The 22,387-nt window shown below is 42.8% G+C and overlaps 1 protein-coding gene and 1 long non-coding RNA gene across 3 annotated transcripts in view; one reads left to right on the top strand and one right to left on the bottom strand.

The window, feature by feature from the left end:
* Positions 1-9,872, top strand: part of LOC144520020 (uncharacterized) — a 10,301-nt gene extending 429 nt beyond the window's left edge. The window contains exons 1-3 of the long non-coding RNA XR_013502164.1: positions 1-413; positions 4,701-4,857; positions 9,212-9,872. The exon at positions 1-413 is cut by the window's left edge and continues 429 nt beyond it. This is a non-coding gene — a long non-coding RNA (uncharacterized LOC144520020). The remainder of the gene's footprint in view (positions 414-4,700; positions 4,858-9,211) is intronic.
* Positions 1-22,387, bottom strand: part of cdk14 (cyclin dependent kinase 14) — a 247,150-nt gene that overhangs the window by 58,642 nt on the left and 166,121 nt on the right. For both annotated transcript variants that reach the window (XM_078253608.1, XM_078253609.1), the window contains 2 exons: positions 18,069-18,117; positions 7,095-7,234 (listed from right to left, as the gene is read on the bottom strand). In XM_078253608.1, the coding sequence (XP_078109734.1) occupies positions 7,095-7,234; positions 18,069-18,117 (189 nt within the window). The remainder of the gene's footprint in view (positions 1-7,094; positions 7,235-18,068; positions 18,118-22,387) is intronic.

Raw genomic sequence — 22,387 nt, 5'->3', positions numbered from 1 at the left:
TTGTCATCCACTGCACACGAAAGCTGCAAAAGGGTGCTCTCCTCTGTGCTTTTCGATTGCAACCCCGTTACTGAATGTCGGCACGCAGTCCAACGTTCGTACTCTTAATTAGTTTCATTTTCTGGACTATTTTTGGTGTTCTGGGAACACCCTGGATCCTGTGGAAACACGCATCAGTGTTTCATCTCTGCAGAAGAGAAAACGTTAAGAAATCGGACAAACAGGGACAGCGCTTTTCCTATCGAGTCGACTGAACTGGTTTTTCGCTGCCTTTGGAGAGAAACCAGTTTTTTTTCCGTGAATCACTGATGAGTAAGACGGATCCGTTTTGTTTACCGTGGAGCATCTATGGGACCAAACCAACGGGAACACACACAGTAAGGAGGCTGAAGTTTCTGGGCAGAGAAATATAGGTGTGTGTTATTAAAGTCAGTAGCCGCTATTGCTGAAACTTGAATGTGATTTATTAGTAAGTGCTGCTGTTGCAAATGTCTTCCGATTAATGATTGTGACCACCGAGTCCAATTCATTGCTGTGAAAGTACTGGATCACGGTACTTGTTGGTATATGTTGTGTTTGATACTGTAGCTTATTGAAACTGTAATGCTACACTGCTATCTCCCGCCGCAGAGAAGTTAGTTACTGTACAAGTGAGATAAAAAACTTTCCGTTCGTCACTCGAACCACGGCACCGACGTAACGAGGCCGTTACCTCGTGGCCCTGTGTAGACAAACAACACATTCTCACTCCCATTTCGTATAATACGGACGCTTGATCAAGTGCCTTTGTTGTTGTTGTTATTGACGCTAAAAGTCTCCTTTAGCGTCATATAACACGTTTTAACTAAACGCGCTTGGTCGGGACTATTGGCGTCCCTTTTGACGCAGTTAGGTTAAGGAACAGGTCGTGGGTGGGCTTACGTTTCCGTGACACGCGGGAACAACGGGTCCAGTGTTTCCCACAGATTAGAAAGCAATTTGTGGCCTAATGAATCTATTTCTAATCAGTCTTTCACTGGTTGAAGTCTGAAAATATTGTAAACAAATTAATAACATAACTAAATCCACTGGTCGGACTGTTGAGCTCTGTTTCTCAACACGTGCCTTTTTCAGTCGCGGAAAATACTTTTCAATACTCATCTGGATTGAAGCAGCAAACATTCAGTGTAAGAGTAAAAAAAAATGACATAAAATTAGTTATAATAAGTTTATTTGATTCACAGCATAAAAGCAGGCAAAAAACGAATGTCTGCTAAGCGTCGGGTCGTGATTGTGAATGTGTGATTGTGTAAAGGTGTTAAAAACACCAAACACTGCACGGTGGGAGGAGCTGTGTGTGTGTGTGTGTGTGTGTGTGTGTGTGTGTGCGAGACACGAGTAACAGAGAGATGGAGGAGGGCAGGGAAAGGAAATGCAGCTGAACGTGTTTTAAATAGCGTTTAAAAAAAAAAAGTATTAATAACGAAATGCATTGTGCGGCGGCCGGTGTTGATAGTGTGGCGCACCGCCACACATTAGTCTGTGTGTCTGAAACAATGGGGCCGGTTAAAGAAGAAAGCGGCTTCCGTGACACACGGCAATAACAGGACGGTTAAAGACACAAGGGACACGAACCCCGGTCTCCTGGGTGAAAGTCCTGTGTTTGACCCATCCACCACCCCGACCAACCTCCCTACGCGGAATTTCCCCTTTACATACTACTCGCTAAACCCCGTGTAGCTGCTGCTCTCCCCGGTACGTTGTACAAACACGCTGAAGGACTTTTTTCGTCGCGTCAGACGCTGACAGCCACTGTCCAAACGTCCGTATTTTACGAGTTCGGAGTGAGAACGGGCTGAGACAAACGGATCGGTTATTATCGCCGCAAGAAGTCAGCTGTTGGCCCACCAGAGGCTGGATAATGAACATTCCCCTCGTTAGACAACGTCTCAGACCCCTGCCGTGACGTCAAGTTATCGAGAAGATTGGTTATCATCACTTCCTCGAAAGTCAAGATTCCAAGTGTCTTTCTTTCTCTAAAGTGTGCTTTGCTTTCCTCTTTATACACTAACTTAACACACACCCCACAGTCACGCAGGATTGCAACCAAGTTTCACAGGGTGTACAAATAACAAGGTCACTATGCTTTTACTATCTAGTAATTGTTGACTCTATTACTCCAACTCTGAGCGAACTCCAGGCGAACTCTCTGCTCCTCACCACAGGGCTTCAGGTGCTGCTAGCAAATCACTCCGCCCAAGTAGCAGGAGTAGCAGTGCTTCGCCTTTCTGAGAATATAGTCCCCAGTTTGTATACGGTTAGAAGACGGCTGTGTCTCATGTGACCTTGTTATTTGTACACGCTGTGACAATCTCAACATGTAAATAGGAACATGTTGGCATTATTTTGTCATTTATTGGGAGCAGTAGGCTAGTTGGAACCGATTACCTCCAGGATCTGTGCTAGGCTAAGCTAGCGCTGGGGGCGTCAGACAGAGTTACAACACGCACGAAGATGAGAAGGGTATGTATGGACTTGTCTAACTCTGGGGGTTACTGTGAATAAGCTAAAGTCCCAATAAGTCGGCGTGTTCCTTTGACCATAGCCCTCAGAAATCCACCGGAGTTTAGTACGCCAACACAAAGGAAGCCCAAGGCAACGAATATCCAGCCTAAATGAGTGAAATGCGGCGGATTTTCCAGCGGCAACGGAGCAATCCCGGAAGTGGAATGTCAAGGATATGGACTAATGGGGATTTACTCCCTTTTATAGCCAGCCTCAAGTGGCCACTGGATAAATTGGGTTGGACATCGTTTTGATTTGAACAATTCTGATTCCAATTCCGATTCTTCCCTTTGATTTCGGTTCTTATCGATTCTCGACTCGATTCTTTGAGGGGTGGAGTTGAAACGGGGTCACATGCTTATTTCACAGATAAGAGGAGTATTTTATTTTGATTCAGTGGTGATTTACAGTTTTACCGGGCTGTTTCAACGTAAAATAAAGCCAGACTTTAGAGCGCCGCTTACTGTGCTCCATGGCTGCAACACAACAGTTACATTTGGAACCGATGACCGGATTCAGAAATTTTGAACATCAAACGCTTTATTTCCTGCATTTTGGTAAATGTTTCTGTAACAATTTGTGCCTTTTCTGCATGCAAATGTCTTCATTTATGTAATATTATTTGTATTATTTATTAATGAATCTGCCGTATTGTTCAAAACTTTCTGCAGATTGGTGTTTCAGGATGCAAACCTAAAAAAATATTTGCTTGCCACAGCATTTAAACTCTTTGACTTCTTTACCCCAGCCAGTTTTGATCCCCACCCCCTGTAAATTAAACCTATGGTCCAAACACTTTCTTCTCTTTCACTGCCTGATCCTTGTAAATCTGCACGAGTCCAGAGAGAGTTTTTTCATCCCAAGACCTTTGCTCTTACTTCTTGTACTGCCAGACACCAACACTCTCTCACTAAAATCAAATTAAAAATGCCACAATCCAATCCACACAGCTCTAGCAAACCTCAGGAGCTCTATTGTCTCATTAATTCTCTCATTGTCCCTGGTAATCTGTCTGGCTATTGTCCAGGTTAATCCATAATACAGCTGACAAAAGAGTGCACAGCTGGCTATAGGAAACATACTGTTCATCCCCACAGGGGCGACATGCAACCTTTGATTGAAACGTTCATCAATTGTCTTGGCCTGTATATCTTCTGTGGTTACTGGAAGCACTGGGTGCAACTCTAGAGCAGCAGTATGCTTTACTGGGCTGTTCCCATTGGCTCCGGGGTTTGCTTGCTGGAAGAACACGGTTATCATGCTGCAGTCGTAGTCACATACTCACAGCTGGAGTAATTAGCCGGTTCGTTATCTCACATTCATTATCTCACGGGATGGAAGAGAAACGTGCTCTGGTTTATTGGCATTTCTTTTAACCAATCACAATCGTCATTGGAGGTGCCAAGCGCCGGACGGAGCCATGGTGCCTCTGCTAAATAGCCTCGGGAAGGAACTTGTTTTGGTGGACCGTGTGTACGTTCAAAGGTTGTTTTAGTCGTGCAACAGAAAACTCAGATTGGACAGATAGTCTGGCTAGCTGTCTGTCTGGATACCCAAAGGAATAATATGCAACCTTTGATTGAAAGGTTCATCAATTGTCTTGGCCTGTATATCTTCTGTGGTTACTGGGAGCACTGGGTGCAACTCTAGAGCAGCAGTATGCTTCACTGGGCTGTTCAAATTGGCTCCAGGGTTTTCTTGTTGGAAGAACACGGTAATCATGCCGCAGTCGTAGTCACATACTCACAGCTGGAGTAATTAGCCGGTTTGTTATCTCACATTCATTTTTTTCTCATTTGCATAATGTTGACACATCTTTCCCCCACAAAACTGCGAGAGGCAGATTCACACACGCATGGAAGACACTTTGTGTTCATCCACTCTTGTCCTCATTTTATTAAACGGTTTTAATTCACTCCCATTTTTCCCTCCGTGGCTTGGCTGCTTTGCCTGTGTCACATGTGCGTGCAGAAAAGAGAGAATCAGAGAAAGAGAGAGAGAGAAAGAGAGAGAGAGAAAGCGAGAGAGAGAGAGAGAGAGAGAGAGAGAGAGAGAGAGAGAGAGAGAGAGAGAGAGAGAGAGAGAGAGAGCATGACAAAAATCAAATCTCGCTTCTCTTCCTCTCGTAGTGACCGCTGCTCTCTGATTCTTTTCAGACATGACAACCTGCTGGGTGCTGATAACAGGATTAATAATGCTGAAAATCCTAATCTGGAATTAAACATGGAATTCTTCATTAAAATTACCACCATGTCAGTGGCAGCGCACCAAGGTCTGCGGAGGAGCCTTTTCACACCACTCATGAATAACAGCGTAAGGGATTGGTGATGGATGTATTTCTAGCCTGTCAAATAATATGGACATGTTATATCTGACGTACCTTCATTCAATTACCCAATTCTGTAGGATTCATTGAAATACAGTCTCGCATTGCCAGACCTTCCTCCACAGTGCTCCGGAGGAGAGTCTGGCTAGTCCACACAGCATTCCGGGATGGGAGAAAAACGTGCTGTGGTTTATTGGCATTTCTTTAAACCAATCACAACTGTCTTGGGCGGAGCTAAATGCCAGAAGGAGCCACGGCGCCTCTGCAAAATAGCCTCGGGAAGGAACTTGTTTTGGTGGAACGTGTACGTTCAAAAGTATTTTTAGTCGTGCAACAGAAAACTCAGATTGGACAGATAGTCTAGCTAGCTGTCTGGATTTACCCTGCAGAGATCTGAGGAGCAGTTAACCATAGTCCTCAGAAATCTACCGGAGTTTAGAACGCCAACACAAAGAAAGAGGAAGGTGAACGACATCCGGCGGCACCGGAACTATCCCGGAAATGAAACAACGTCGATATAGACTACTTGAAATATAGCCTAGCTGTGAAGCTTTGGCTGAAGTCTCTGACACCCAAAATACACATGCAGCAGAATTAATACAAATTGTGCAGCTGGTACGGTGTTTTCAGAGCTGGGCTCTTATTTAAAGAGTGCCTCAGTGTGCTCAACACGATAAAAAATCAAATTGAGCATGTTCCTGTGGCCGGCAGGGGTCCAGCTGGGCTTAGTGTCCCAACGAAATCCACATAATAACAGAGGCGTTCTCTGCATGAGCAAAAACAAGCTCAGGTCGCTGCTTTAAAGAGAGACAGAGCAGGAGCAGACTGGACTGTGTGATCAACAGGAGCAGAGGGAGCTCCAAAAAAAGAACAAGAAAACAGAGAGAAAGAGACCGTCAAAGACAGAAAAAGAGAAACAGAGAGTCTCTGACTGTCAGGGTAACTATATCATTGCAAAATAGATTTTCTGCACATTTCTGAGGACTATGGTTAACTGCTCCTCAGATCACTGCAGGGTAAATCCAGACAGCTAGCTAGACTATCTGTCCAATCTGAGTTTTCTGTTGCACGACTTAAACAACTTTTGAACGTACACACGTTCCACCAAAACAAGTTCCTTCCCGAGGCTATTTAGCAGAGGCACCGCAGCTCCGTCCGGCGCTTAGCACCGCCCAAGACGATTGTGATTGGGTTAAAGAAATGCCAATAAACCAGAGCATGTTTTTCTCCCATCCCAGAATGCTGTGTGGACTAGCCAGACCCTCCTCCGCAGCGCTGTAGAAGAAGGTCTGGCAATGCGAGACTAACTGAGTTATAACTCACAAGGGTGCCAGTTCTGACGCAAATTGCGGCAATCAGGTTACCTTGCACGACAGCTGGATTCTCGCGATATCACGCAGAATCACTCAGCAAACAAAAATCCATCTTGTCAGGCTTTACATAATGCGTTTGTGTCTGGACCAGAATCAGCAGGCCAATCAGCATCCAGCAAGAGAGCTACAGGCAGCTTCAGGCGGGGTTTAGGTGAGTGCGCTGGACGAGTGTTCGTGCAAAACAACAATGGCAGCTCCCAGATTGACGATATTATGGATCCCACCTGGTTTCTTGGCAAAACCCAGTCTACGAAGCAGCCCGATTGGTTGAGGCTAGCCATTGACCTCGAGTAGTTATGGTTAGGATAACTGATTGGTCAGCAGTGTTGGGCAAGTTACATTATCGATTACTAGCTACTGTCATTTGAGAGTAAGTAGTTATATTACAATATTACCGTCTCTGAATTGTAATATTTTCACTACTTTTGCGTTACTTTTGAGTTACTGTGAGGAAATAACACTCACACACACACACACTTTTTTCCTGTGTCGCAGTGTTGGTAAATTCTAAACAAAACGCCACCTAATTTCGGTTTATGCGTTACTGCGATTGTATTGATCATTAGTAATGCGATATATCAATACGTTACAGCTAAAAGGAAAACATTATTGTAGTTGCGTTACTTTTGTAACGGGTTACTTCCAACACTGTTGGTCAGGGTACAGAACCTGAACAAATCGGGTTCCGTTACCTTGCGGGAGCATGGACGCCTGGCCAATCGTAGCGCCCGAATGCTATTGAAGGGCGGGTCTTGCAAAAATACTGCAGTGGGTTCCATATAAATGCCCCAGAATGTGCTTATGAAGACCTATGAACAGAGCTACAGTAACGTGTGTGCTGCGTTACGTACTGTCCTGCAGCTCACAGAGCCGTGGAGGAAGGTTGCTGAAGTATTCGTGGTTCAGCGCTGCCTGGGCCGACAGCCGGTTCTTTGGGAAGCACTGGATGAACCTGGAAGCCAACTCCTCGGCATGATCCACATAGCCCAACCTAACACACACAAACACACATGATCAGATAGAGCGACCACAGAAACATACATCATATGCAGAGATACGTGAACAGAAAAACAGCCAGTCGACTTATTGAAAACCAAAGAAACCAACCCCTTTTATTCAATTCAACAACGTTATTAATCCCACAAGACGGCAAATTAGTTAAGAGCAGCTACAGACAACACACACATACATAACAGCACACAAGTCTACATATAGGCCTACTCCTTAAAGAGTAGATAAGTTATAATCAAAACAAATAGATTTCATCCATTTAAAAGTGGAACTGCAGAAGGGATAAAGAATTAGAGTGGCGATTAGTTTTAAAAGCAGGTAAAATATAAGGACGTCTTGATGGCAACAGAGAAAATTCACTCTAATCAACATGATCTAAAGAAGATAACATGCTTGTTGCATTACGCAAGATTTGAGAATTTGAATCTTTGTTTCACAGCAATAATTTTAGAGCAGGTTTTGACTATATTGTTCAGGCTGTTTCTGTCTTTCACTGTGAGGCTGTGAAACCAGCAAATAAAAGAAAAAGCCATAAGGCTTTCAATACACGACAGAGAATGACTGGCCGGACAGAAAAGGAGTTCAGATTCCTGAGTAAGTGAATTCTCTGTTGCCCCTTTTTCACAATAGCCTCAGTATTAACACTGAATTTCAGTTGGTCGTCAAAAACGGTACCTCAATAGAGTACCTTTTATTTCACCCGAATTAAATCAAGTCACCGATCACACCATTCATTCATCCCTTTGAGAAAGAAACACATTTTTTCTCCAATTCACACGGCTGCTGACAACAAAAAACAAGCCTCTTAATTATGCTGAAGGTTTGCTGACTATAGACGAAAACCCCTTTTTAGACACACGCACACACAAATGCACGCACGCGTATGCACATGCACACACCTTTCTCCTTTGAGTTTACCTTGCAGATGGCGACTGGGTCACCATGAGAAAAGCTGTTCATTAAAGCAGGAGCTCTATACGTACGTGTGTGTGTGTGTGTGTGTGTGTGTGTGTGTGTGTGTGTTTGTGTATGTGTTCGTACTGGGAGTCACTGAACTCCTGAACCAGCCTTACCTAGCGGCACCGAAAGGGGGGGGTAAGAGAAGACTGAAAATAAACGAAGAGCAACAAATTCAGCCAGTAATGAGGCATGCGCCGCATTAAATAAACATGGTGTTATTCAGCGCCGCTCGCAGTACTCAGAGTGCCTCTCATGTTCTGTGCTTCTTCTCATGGCTGGCTTCCTAGTCAAGCACTCTGACAGCCACTCCCATGGCTCTCAATGGGGATCTGAACCCGACTTATCAGCAGCGAGGCAGGCGCAGGATAAATCTCTGTTCAACTCATCAACGCCACTCAGAGGCAGGGATGAAGTTGATGAAGTCCATCAGGGCCTTCTTCTCGCCTCTTTCTCACACAGCTGGAACATTCTGTGCAACTCCACTGCAAACTTTAAAGACAAACTGGTCTTTGTGTGTGAACTATACTGATGGAAAAAAGGCCTCCTGGATTACTGGTTCATTTATTGGGTTTTAAACAGCGCTGGAAGAAGTATTCAGATCATTTACTGCAGTAAAAGTACTAATACCACACTGTAAAAAAATACTCTGTTACAAGTGAAAGTCCTGCATTGAAAATACTACCTAAGTGAAAGTCTGTAAGTATCATCAGGAAAATGTAGTTAAAGTATTAAAAGGAAAGAACTCTCCTCCCATTGTAGAAAGTGTGAAGGATCCAAACAGTTGTGTGTTTAATGGTCTAATCATTTCAGCTGGACTTGTAGGACGTTATATTGTTGGCTAGTTTCATTTAGAATAAAACATCAGATTTTATAAACTACATGTGTTTTGTGTGCAGAAATCTTAATGTGTAAAGTAACTAGTAACTAAAGCTGTAACAGATGAATGTAGTGGAGTAAAAAGTACAATATTTCTCTCTCTCTTGTGCGTCTCCGCCAGCGAGGATTACGCACACCGTTCCCGGGAATATTCCTCTCTAACGTGCGCTCACTGCCCAACAAACTGGAGGAATTACAACTGCTGTTGGTAAGAAACCGGGACGTTTCTTCATCTGCTGTTTTGTGCTTCAAGGAGACGTGGCTCTGTGGATTAATACCGGACTCTGCGCTGCAGCTGGCAGGCTTCCAGCTTTTCAGAGCGGACAGAGACACGGATCTCTCCGGCAAAACTAAAGGTGGCGGAATCTGTTTCTACATCAACAGCGGCTGGTGCAACGACGTGACAGTGATCCAGCAGCATTGTTCTCCTGACCTGGAATATTTCATCATAAACTGTAAGCCTTTTTATTCACCCCGTGAGTTCCACTCATTCATTCTGGTCAGTGTTTACATCTCACCGCAGGCCAACGTGCAGGACGCACAGCGCATGCTCGCCGACCAGATACTGTGTGTGGAGCGGACCAATCCGGACTCCCTAGTTATTGTCCTTGGAGACTTTAATAAAGGGAACCTCACTCATGAGCTCCCTAAATATAGACAGCATATTAAATGCCCAACCAGAGAGGAGAACATTCTGGATCACTGTTACACCACAGTCAGGGATGCTTATCACGCCGTCCCCCGTGCTGCACTGGGTTTCTCTGACCACGTAATGGTTCACCTGATCCTTTGAGGAAGTGGCCCAGTGAGGCTGTGGAGGATCTCCAGTCGTGTTTGGATTCTACTAACTGGGATGTGTTCAGGACTGCTACCAACAGTCTGGATGAGTACACAGAGGCTGTGACGTCATACATCAGCTTCTGTGAGGACTGCTGTGTTCCATCAAGCACCAGGGTGAGTTGCAACAATGACAAACCCTGGTTCACAGCCAAACTCAGAAGGTTAAGGCTGGCTAAGGAAGAGGCGTTCAGGAGTGGGGACAAAGACAGATTTAAAGAGTCGAAGTACAAGTTTAGCAAGGCAGTGAAGGAGGCTAAACGACGGTACTCTGAGAAGCTCCAACGCCAGTTCTCAGCGAAGGACTCTGCGACTGTCTGGAAAGGACTTAGGCAGATCACCACCTATAAGCAGATCACCACCTATAAGCCTAAAACCCCCCACTCCTCCTCCAATGACCGACACCTAGCCAACGACCTGAACGAGTTCTACTGTCGATTTGAAAGACAAAAGGACAGTCCTGACACCATCCCCCACGACACCTCCCTACAGCTACAGCCACTGTGCTTCACCTCCACCTCAGCAGAGTCCTGGGCCTCCCCACCAATGCCCTCCATAAAGGTCCCCCCCCCCCCCCCCCCACCCACCTCAGTGACGACTCTCTCCATCCATGAGAGGGACGTCAACAGACTCTTTAGGAGACAGAACCCCAGGAAAGCTGCTGGACCGGATGCTGTCTCCCCATCTAGCTTGAAGCACTGCGCTGATCAGCTGTCTCCAGTGTTCATAGACATTTTCAACACCTCACTGGAGACATGCCACATGCCAGCCTGCTTCAAGACCTCAACCATAATCCCTGTCCCCAAGAAGCCAAGGACCACAGGACTTAATGACTTCAGACCCGTCGCCCTGACCTCTGTGGTTATGAAGTCCTTTGAGCCTTGTTCTTTCACACCTCAAAGCCATCACTGACCCCCTCCTGGACCCCTGCAGTTTGCCTACAGAGCCAATAGGTCTGTAGACGATGCAGTCAACCTGGCCCTCCACTACATCCTCCGGCACCTGGACTCCGCAGGAACCTACGCCAGGATCCTGTTTGTGGACTTCAGCTCTGCCTTTAACACCATCATCCCGGCTCTGCTCCAGGAGAAACTCTCCCAGCTAGGCGTGCCTGACTCCACCTGCAGGTGGATCACTGACTTCCTGTCTGACAGGAAGCAGCATGTGAAGCTGGGGAAACACGTCTCCGACTCACAGACCATCAGCACCGGATCCCCTCAGGGCTGTGTTCTTTCCCCCTTGCTCTTCTCCCTGTACACCAACAGCTGCACCTCCAGTCACCAGTCTTTCAAGCTTCTGAAGTTTGCGGACGACACCTCCCTCATCGGACTCATCTCTGATGGTGACGAGTCCATCTACAGGTGGGAGGCTGACCACCTGGTGACCTGGTGCAAGCAAAACAATCTAGAGCTCAACGCTCTAAAGACAGTGGAGATGGTTGTGGACTTCAGGAAGAACCCAGCCCCACCTGCCCCCATCACCCTCTGTGGCTCCACAATTGACACTGTGGAGTCTTTCCGCTTCCTGGGAACTATCATCTCCCAGGACCTCAAGTGGGAGCTGAACATCAGCTCCCTCGTGAAGAAAGCACAACAGAGGATGTACTTCCTGCGGCAGCTGAAGAAATTCAACCTGCCAAAGACAATGATGGTGCACTTCTACACAGCCATCATTGAGTCCATCCTCACATCCTCCATCACCATCTGGTACGCTGCTAGCACTGCCAAGGACAAGGGCAGACTGCAGCGTGTCATTCGGTCAGCAGAGAAGGTGATTGGCTGCAATCTGCTGCCGCTCCAGGACGCCACCAGGACTCTGAAGCGTGCTGGAAAGATTGTGGCCGACCCCTCCCACCCCGGACACAAACTCTTTGAGACACTCCCCTCTGGCAGGAGGCCAAAACCTCACGTCACATGAACAGCTTTTTCCCCTCCGCCACTAGCCTTATTAACAAGGCCCGGAAACCACCCTGACTCTCCACCTTCATGCCACTGTTCTCTCTCTGCTGTAATGCTCTTTGCTCTTTATTTTTTATTTATATCTTTATTTATTCTTTATTTTTAACTTAATACATACTGTGTAAATATACTTATATTGTTTGTATCTATACTTATATTGTTTAATATTCCATCTAAAGAATGTGTGACGTGCACCAACAACACCAAAACAAATTCCTTGTATGTGTTAAAAAACGTACTTGGCAATAAAACCCTTTCTGATTCTGACATTTGGACTGAAGTGCACTACTGGAGTAAATGTACTTAGTTACATTCCACCACTGGTTTTAAAGGCCAATGCTGACACTGGACTAGACAGACCTTCCTCCGTGCCGCTTTGGAGGAAGGTCTGGCAATGCGAGACTATGCTGCATCCTGTTTATGCCCAGTATACCAGAATGTTGATAAGGCGTGTTAGGTTAAACAGAGATTAGTTCTTTAGATTAGATTAGATAGATTACTTCTACTGGAAATAAAAACACTTGCGTGCACGAAGATTGCTTTTGGCTCAAAACTCCGCTTATACAACAACAAAACATAGCAGTGCAAATGTGGCCTCTATCCATACTGTAAAACCCACCAACGCTCCATTCTAGAGTCATTTAAAAAAAAATTTAAACATTTTAGTTTATTAAAAACGCGTACAGTCCAGTCCTCTCTGAGCTGCTGTTGTTACAGATATGTCTGAGCTAACTGCGACCATAATGGACTTGCCTTTTACTGTATGTCAAGCTGTGACGTTAAACCTGCAAAAGTCTCGGGCTTATGGTAATATAAATATAAAATAAACCACGATATAGATATAATTATTCAGGGTCAAACGTTATAAGGTTTTCTTTCAATTGTCCGGTTCGACAAGTGAAAAAAATTCTACTTGCCCAAAGTACATTTTTTACTGGCCCTTATACAAATAGTTTCTCCTCTCGAAAAAAAAATAATTTAAAAAACACATCAAAGCGTCAAAAAAGCGCATTGAAAGCGAACTCATCTAAAAGTATAAAAAACATTTTAAAAAAAGGTTAAAAGCGTCGAGAAAAAAAAGCAGATAAAAGTGTCTAATTCTTTTTCCAAAAAGTGTCAAAAATGTAAACAAAAAAGTGAAAAAAAAAGTCGAAAGAAAGTAAAAAAAAAAACATTGAAACCGGTTCATACCGCTTAAAACCAACATTAAAAAACGTAGTAATCTTTAAAGAGTTTGGTTTTGTTGCTAAACTGTGTGTAAAATGAGCGGTGACGTTAAATCATCCGTTTCAGGTAACGGCACTCTAGGGTACCGTCTATTTGCTGGATTGTTCCGAGGTAACCGTCGGTGGCTAATGTTAGCAGATAAGCCTGTTGACAGCAACGGTAGTGTTCATATTTATGCACAATGACACATAAAGCAAACTTGCTAAAAAAGGAACTACACGCTGTTTTCAGGTAACGTTACTGTTGACGTTCAAACAGGCCTGTGTGTGTGTTTTGAGGAATATCTTTATACTGCATTAAGGCTATATTTATTTTATTTTTATTTGTTATTTATATAGGCTATTATTGTATTGCCATTACCTGTTTCCCCTGTTTTCATACATACAGAAGTTTAGTTTGCTAAATATATCACATTTGATTAGTTGGATATTGGATGTGAAAAGAAGGAAATGGTTCTTCCATAACATTGCACTTTAGATGTGTGTGAATTTCCCACACCAGGAGTCATTTATATAGTTGTATTTTATAGTGATCAATTATCTATTTAAAAAATGTTCTATGCAAAATGTAACATTTTCTATTAAAGAAAAGATATTTGTGTGTGCTGTAAAGTGGTTAGAAAAAATGAAATCGCAATCGGCAAAAATCGGTATCGGCTGGTCAAAAGAAAAAGAAACAAAGAAAATCGGAAATCGGCCTAGAAAGTTGTAATCGGTGCATCTCTAATATCTACATATAAATCACCAGTAAACCTTTGCCACTATTGGGGTAAAATAAATCCTCCAATAACTCAAATGAAACCCCCAGATTTCATATTTTCTCTGCCTTGTATTTTCTCTGCAGGTTGATGTGCGTAGGTGTGAAATCACCTGGATACGAACATGTTGGCCTTTGAAAAGTGTTAATGTATGCTAGGTGCACATTCCTTTGTGCTACAGCTGTCAGCTAGGCCGAGTGAATAAGTGCACATCTGCAGTGCGATCGATCGTATCTCCTAAAACTATTGGGCGGCTCCAGGTGATGGCACATCCACAGCAGAGAGACGCATTCCTTCTGCAGTGGTGCGTGGCGAAAGCACTTCCATGCTTCTATCAGAAGACTACAGCGAGGCCCTTGGACAGGACACGTTGTCCCCACAACACAGCAGAAAGGTGGCCGACCAGTCTCCGTGTTTGAGCAAAGCAGCAAAACGGGAGCTGCTTCGGAACAAAGTCTTTGTGTCTTTTGTCTAAAGACATCGTATGCAGAGCTTTTCCCCCGTGTCTGACTCATTTGATGATGAGGGTGTTGTGAGGGCAAACAGGCCTTAGCATGCAGCTACCAGAGTGGTCACATTCTGTATACAGTCGACAGAAATGGGTTATAGAAAGCTGATAAACAAGTGTTTAAAGCTATAGTGCGCAACCAGGGTGCAATTTTCCGGGGGGGATGTGTGGGATTACCCCCTTTCTGGTCTACATATCCCTGCTTCTGCTGAATTATTTGTATCCCTGGTGGGGACAAAATGTACCCACCCTCAAAGTGATCAATGCTACTTCACCAATAGATCGTATATTATAGTAGTATAGTATAGTATTTTAAACTAAGTAAAACGCTGTAACGTGAACAGTCTATAGTGCCATAGAAGGATAAAATCCGAGCAGCAGTTGCTGGTTGTATTTAGCCGCTACAGAGCTCCAGGACCCCGGCTACCAGCAGCAGTTGTTTAGCCGCCAACAGGTGACTGTGAGTCGTCTACAGGCACCGTCAGATGACGGTCCTATCAGGGGCCGTGGTAGTGGAGTTTAGCCAGAAAAAGTGAGCGTCATGCGGCGATGACTTGACGATGAAGTTTAGGCACCAAAATGACTAGTTAAAGCTACATTGTGTAAGAATTTCTCCCATCTAGCGGTAAAATTGTATAAAACAACCAACTGAATATTACTTTCTAGCCCCTCCCATTCCGAGCGTGTTATAACTCTTACGGTGGCCGTATTATTCCAAGAAAAACGACTTCGTCCGTGAGAGTTCCTTCCAGTGTAATAATAGTTTTACGTTATTTTGGTACCATTTCATTGCTAACATCAGCTATCAGGTTCCCAAACATATGCAAGCTAATGTTAGTAAAGTATCAGTACTATCGTTATTATGTATATTGTACGAGATTATAGTGTTACATGTTTACAGCGTAGAAGAGAAGCAACGGAGGTTTGTGTTTTTAATATATTTCTCTGAGCAGTATGAACAATGTCAGTGAAACCGAAATTAGCTCCATTGTATACACACAGCTGTTTTAGCTGTAGCTAGTCTGTGTTACAACTCCATTACGTGAGTTGTCTGCCAGGGAAATCACGACACATATGATTACGTTTATGTTACAAGGTAGACAATCCTTATCATCATTGATGCGAGGAAACGTATCCTAGACGTCGTTCTAGCGTTACGCACAACCGTGCTATAGTTAGCCAAGCAAGTAGCAACTATAAAACTTTGAATTTACACACACAGGCAGAATTACCTGTCGAGAAGAAAGCAGGCAACGTCGCGTCCCTTTTAAAATCCTTGCTCCTTATGATCTCTTTCCATCTTGGAAAAGCCACTCCAATATTAACTTTGCCTGTTGCGTTGTCGTTTTAATTCTCTTTTTAACTTCCTTGGCTGTGCCACTAGGTGTAAAAGCGCGAAATGCGGAGGTATGTCCCTCTTTGGCTAATGTATTTTAAAGATGGAGGCGCAACATGGCTGCCGCCATTCGAGTGACTCGCTCATATGTATTCTGAATGATTCTGAAATGCAGATTCTACGCGTATGAGAATACTTTGATTAGTTGGTGGAAGTAATTACACGTGAATGAGCACATATTTGTGAAAGAACAAAGGGCTTTTTGCTAAGAATCAACTCAAAAAATTACACAATGGAGCTTTAAGTTCAGGAAAAAGATAGTGGTTAAAATGAACGAGCGTTTCCTGGGTGAAAGTATTTTGTTTTCACCCCAAAGTGAACTCCGCTCTCTGGCTTGAAAGCTCTGTGTTTTATGTTGACACCACATTGTGCTATTTCATTTTGAGATTATTTTCCATTCAATATTGAAGTTGATAAATACGTGTTTTGGCATGGCACTATATCCATGGTGGTATTGGAAGGGGGATTTAATTCGTGCATGTTCTGTTTTGTTGATGACCAATGATGATCAACCCCCCCCGGTCTATTTAATTGCAGGCAGAGGTATTTTGACCGCACCGTAGATAACGCCCCCGAAAATGAACTGAAGGGGTCCCAAACGTAGTGATGGCCAAATGAAGCTTTGTGAAGCATTTTCTTTATTTTCTTCATTATTTTCTTCTATTTTAAGCTTCATTTGGCCATCACTACCCAAACGCATTTGTGAATTAGTCTGTACTGCCAGGCTAGTCAGTACTATTTATAAAATATAAAAAATGAACAATTTACATGTTTCCATAACTCCAGGTTCCTGAAAAGCTGCAGTCTTTCTGCGTGCCAGTTGGTTGAATTTAACATCACGAAAAAAGTTTCTTCAAAAATATTAACCTCTAAATTAGAAAATCAACTGACATGACGAGGGCCTTAAAATAGGTATTTCTTTATGATCTCATCCAGTGTTGTGCACATACTGTTGCCTATTCCTTTATGAATGTGTTTAATGAAAAATAACAGGTAGTCTCCGCGCAAAGAAACACTTTAAACAATGCACAGAGAGCAGGAGAGGGTGCTTCACTTTACAACAACTCTGTTCATAGCTCCGGCCCATCAGTTATGATAATAATTAGTAATTGCTAAACTATCACAACATGGCTACGTCGCTAAAAATATCTTCGACTGGCTAGACAGCCGGCTCGTTTCCAGCCTGTAAACCTATGTTTAGCCATGTCACTATGTTCCAAGATCTCAGCAATGGAAAACGCAACCCCGCATTACATTCGTATTCATACAGGGATGGAGTTTTTTGGCGCGATATGATGTGTAATTTGCGGTGTAATTCTTACTTTAGAGATTACAGGCACGGATAGGATTATGGACACAGATGGCCTATGTAATTATTATAAATCACAGGAAGAACACAGGTATTAGGAGTCCCGTGTGATGATTGCGGGGATGGATCCTCGCTGAAGCAGCTACACTTTGTGATTCCAGTTGATTAGACAGCTGGAGTTTTACATAAATAGCTTGCCTGGTGCTGCTTTACAAAATTCCCCTGAGGAAAAGAGACCAGCTCCCCTTTTGCCCTCCGTGTTCTCACCTCCAGATGTATGCCTGGGGCAAACAGTGGCACACATCTGGGAGGAGCCCCGACTGTGCCTCCGTGACCTTTTCCTGCCATATGCGTCTGATGTCCCAGAGCAGACTTACACACACATGCAGTATGCTACAGGAAGGGTGTAAGGTAGAGGAAGAGGAGTGTGTAAAGAGTGTGTGAGCTGCACTAACAGTGTGTTCTCTACCCATAAGAGTTTGGCTCTAAAGACAGGAACAGGGACAATAGCATGTCAGCTACAACACCCTATGACATAACACTATACTTACTTACTCAGTGTTTTCCTTCGGTTTGTAGAGGACTTAGGTGCATGTGTTTGGCTGGGTTGTTCAGAGGTCATTACTACATACAATGTGATACTTTTCAATGATAAAAAAAAAAATGCAATTTCATATCATTTTGGAGCATTTTTATCACCATATCGGTGTCTAAAATGTTGGAAAAGCTAGAGCACATTATCAATAAATAACACTCAAAAAGCTCAAATAAAAAAAACTTGCTAAAGAAGTCCACTGGGGTTATTCGATCTGAGAAAAGTCTTTTAGTTAGTTTGTGTTGATGCTCACATTAATTTTACATAAATTCGGCTTAGGTGGGGCCCAAAACAGCTTGGGTGCTTCACCTAAACCCTTATCATGGCAGGGAAACACACACACACACACACACACACACACACACACACACACACACACACACACACTTACTTATTCCACGCTTGTCTGAGTTTCTTAGCGCTGTACACTGTGAAGCGGTCTGTAATGAGAAGACAACAAACCAACAATATAGTCATTCAACTGAGACTTGACATCACATTAAAGTTACACACATGCTGAACTGTTCTAAAACCCTTTCAAACTAAGCTCCTAAATGCAGTGGCAGGTCAAGCTTAATCCCATTATAATGAAATGTTGTATTGGTTAATTGTAAACATGAATGCCTGTTATAACTGTAAACTCTCAAATAGTTTTTAACACTGTTATCATTCATCCAGTACATTCTGTTGCTCATTTCACCTAATCACTGTTAATTCACTGTCAATAAAACAGTTTCAATACTGTTGCATTTTTCATTTGGTTGGGTTTGCATTCACACCACACTCTATATTTACAAAGACCTAGCAATTCCACCAATCCCCCCCAAATGCAATTTCGCGGATGTTATTATGTTTAGATTGTTAAGATTGTTGTTCCCATCAGTCAATTAGACACAAAAACATAAGGAAATAGGGTCCAGGTTGAAAAAAACGGTAGTTACCCTTTAACTGGTGAATGAAAACAGGATTTTTGCTAAAAGGTGAAACTCTGTGGTTAGTACGACACAAAGCTGTTGTACTGATGGAACAAGTGCTGTGGAAACGTACAGTACACTGAATTTACAATGTCTCAATTGGTGACTGGCCTCTACTTGTCTGTATGGGTATTTACGATAATTCGTATGACACAATTTGAGCTTCTCTGAATTATTTGGATTTTGGAACCACTCTTCATTTGACAACCAGTGTGTTTAAAGATCATGGCGTGAACTCACCACAGAGGCGTTTTTTGTTAAAACCGATACATCCTGTTCAAAACTTCAACCTTACTTTAACCTAAATAGTAGAGTCGATCTTAGTCGCACAAAATAACTGAGGCAAAACTGGATGGGAATAAAAAGGTGTAGTTTCTACAAGCAGGAAGTCGTGGCAGGAAAAGCTCAGGTGGAACTAATAACATGAACAATGTGTTGTTCGGTGTCTGAGAAGGCCATGAAGCGTGCCGGATCACCTTAAAGAAATGTAGCCATAATTAAAGTAATTAATTGCACATGTGCTTTTCCTATTTACAAAAGGTCTATACTTGGCTGTGTCAACCACACTTCCTGTAAGTATGACTATGGAACAAACCAGTTAAAATAGCTTGAATTTTACTGCAATTAGTGTTGCTTGGTAAATGACTTTCCCAGCTTAAGGAGTGGCTCCTATCACTTCAGAAATTCTCTTGAGTAATACTCTATGAACTATGTACGTCTGCTCCAAAGCCAGACCGCAAGAAATTGTTGTAATTTTGAGACTGAGTTATAATGTGAGACAGTCTCTTCACTGCTATGTTTGGGATGCTGCGAGTGTGTGAGGCTCTGCCCTGTTCTCCTAATCTCTGCCAAAACCGCCATGTGGACACACAGTCAGGCTGGGCTGCCAGTTGACCGGCTAGCACACAAGCTAGCCGGCCACCCAGCGAGGTAGTCCACCTCCCACACTGCCAGTCTAATCCTTCCAGTCAACCACCCAACTGCCTTTCAGTTTCAGCTATCAGTCCGCCAGCTAGCCCACAGTGGGTCCAGTCAGCCAGTCCAGTGCCAGGGCCGGTCTGAACTGGCCACAGCGTCCCGGCTGCCAGAGGTGAAGGCTGCCAGCCTCAGTGGCCCAGAACAAACAGAGGGAAGGTGTGGAGGTGAGAGGAAGAGGCATTTAAAGAGATGATAAGCATGGCTCCTAACAGTTACATGCAGGATATAGGATTGGACAAGACAGATATACTGTATTAAACATTTTTTTTGGTGACCATTTTTAAAATTGATTCTTTCCCCCAGAATCTATCTATCTATCTATCTATCTAATCTATCTATCTATCTATCTCTCTCTCTCTCTCTCTCTCTCTCTCTCTCTCTCTCTCTCTCTCTCTCTCTCTATATATATATATCTATCTATCTATCTATATATATCTCTATCTATCTATATATATATAGATATATATATCTATATATATATCTCATATCTATCTATATATATATATATCATCATATATATCATATCTATCTCTATATATATATATATATATCTCTCTCTCTCTCTCTCTCTCTCTCTATCTATCTCTATATATATATATATATATCTCTCTATCTATATTTTACTGTATTTAAGGCACTTACGTAGACCATATGAATGGTTTGAGTGGATGGCTGTTTGTATGTTAGCATATGCATAATTTACAGGAGGGATGGCGGGGTTACAACCTCTCCAATAGTCAAAACTGGCCAGTGTAACCCCCCCCTCAACAACCTATTATAATTTCCCTTACATAAATAAAGACACTTGCACCATAGAAAATGAAGTGTTTGATGTGTCCAAAAGTGGAGATCCCCCCTGTTGAGAGACGACTGCATGAGTGATGGTCGTTTCCTGTTTTTTTACCTTTTAATTCACATGGATAAAGATCATTTGCTTTAATGCTGTATATTACATGCAAGTCCGATGAAGTTCACCCGGCTGGATGGTGCTCCATCATTTGTTTCGGTTACAAAAACACAACCTTGAATGATCATTTAGGGAAACTCAATTTGCTGCTTCAGCAAAATAGGGACGATAAAGATTCAATTGACGGATCAAATGTGTGTCGCTCGGACAGCAGCGTAAGCCTGATCTAATATATCAGTACGACTGTAGAGTAGAGGCGGAGAGCTAAAGCCACTCATGACTGGAAACCAGGAAGTGTCTGTGGAACCTTTTCAAAAGCCACAGAAATGTGGAAAAAAAAGAAGTGGCGCTTCAACTATGAGGTCAAGCCACACCGTCTGAAATACAGACTGGACTGCAAGGTTTGGGATGAAAAGTAATAGTGAAAATGTGTTGAATCATAAGCAGAGGAGTGATGCAGTCACTGTGTGCAGAGGACGGTGATGCAACACTGCCACCTGCTGCACACTGCAGCCACCGCACTAATCTATGCTCTTATTATAAGTATAAGCATATTGGAATATTGCAAAGACTGGGATTCAACAAGATGGATGGTTACAAGATTAATACCATACTTTTACATGAACCCATACACAAGGCCAACCCATACAGTATAGAGCAGGGGTCATCTACTACATTTTTCCAAGGACCAGAACTGTTCTAAGCAGACACTCCGGGGGCCAGACTTTCAAATAAAGAACATAAAATGTATTTATACCTAATACGTCTATTCTTGTTTGATATTTTCACTTTCTCACTGAATGAATGCTATATTTTTTACATGTATTAGTGTGAGCAAACTCCTAAAAAACATGGCTCTTCAACTAGAAAAAAAAGAAAAAGAAAAAGAAAAAAAAGGAAGTTTTCCTCACCACCCGAGGTTTGTGCCTAAAAAGGAGCTTTTCCTCGCCACTGTCGCACTGAATACTTCCTCTTGGGGGAATTACTGGAATTGTTGGGTTTTTGTCAATTATAGAGTGTGGTCTAGATCTGTAAAGTGTCTTGAGATAACTCTTGTTATGATTTGATACTATAAATGAAATTGAATTGAAAAATGTAATTGTTAACAGTAAAATAGCTTTTGACTTAAGTTAAATGAATCCATCAATATAGCATTTATTAATGATGGATACCGGTATATTAGAAAGTGTTACAGAGAAGAATATCCATCCAGTGAATTCCACAGATTAATATTCAGGTTCAAAGCAAGACATAATTAAGTTCTGGGAAATTTACTAAAATGTTCATGGAAAGGCAGCATGGGTATAATCTGAGAGGAGAACTAACGTTTAAGAAGCTCAAAATAAGAACTCTAAAAACGTATGTGCATCACGATCTGTGGGGTGAGCTGGAATGGTTTGGACCAGGTGCTAAATCATTGTACAGACATAATAGAGTTGAAATAGTTGTATTTAAAAAACTATTAAAAGGATATGAGGATGAAGAGAGATGATTGTGATGGTGGGTTATTATACCGACTGTACTGGGGTGGGTGATTGGGGAAATGGGTTGTTTGGTGCAATATGTAAATAAATGTTTGGTAGGGGTTTCAAATGATATAATGTTTCATGTATATTTGTTATCTTGCTATGAATATATAATATAAAATATATAATACATACATATACAAAGAATATAATATATACAGTACAGGAACTATTTAAAGTTGAATGAGGGGGTGGGAAAAATGACAAGCTTCTCCCCGCCCCTTCTCGGACAGATTGAACTAATTATTTGTAACACGTTACAGATATTGTTTTTGCTTTTGGTGCGTTGCTGCGCACTTATTTTGTTTGTTTTTTTCTAATATTT

Source organism: Sander vitreus, chromosome 6 (genome assembly GCF_031162955.1).
Source record: "Sander vitreus isolate 19-12246 chromosome 6, sanVit1, whole genome shotgun sequence".
NCBI lineage: Eukaryota > Metazoa > Chordata > Actinopteri > Perciformes > Percidae > Sander > Sander vitreus.
Note: the sequence above shows the minus strand (reverse complement) of the source record. Positions and strands in the feature narration are given on the sequence as shown.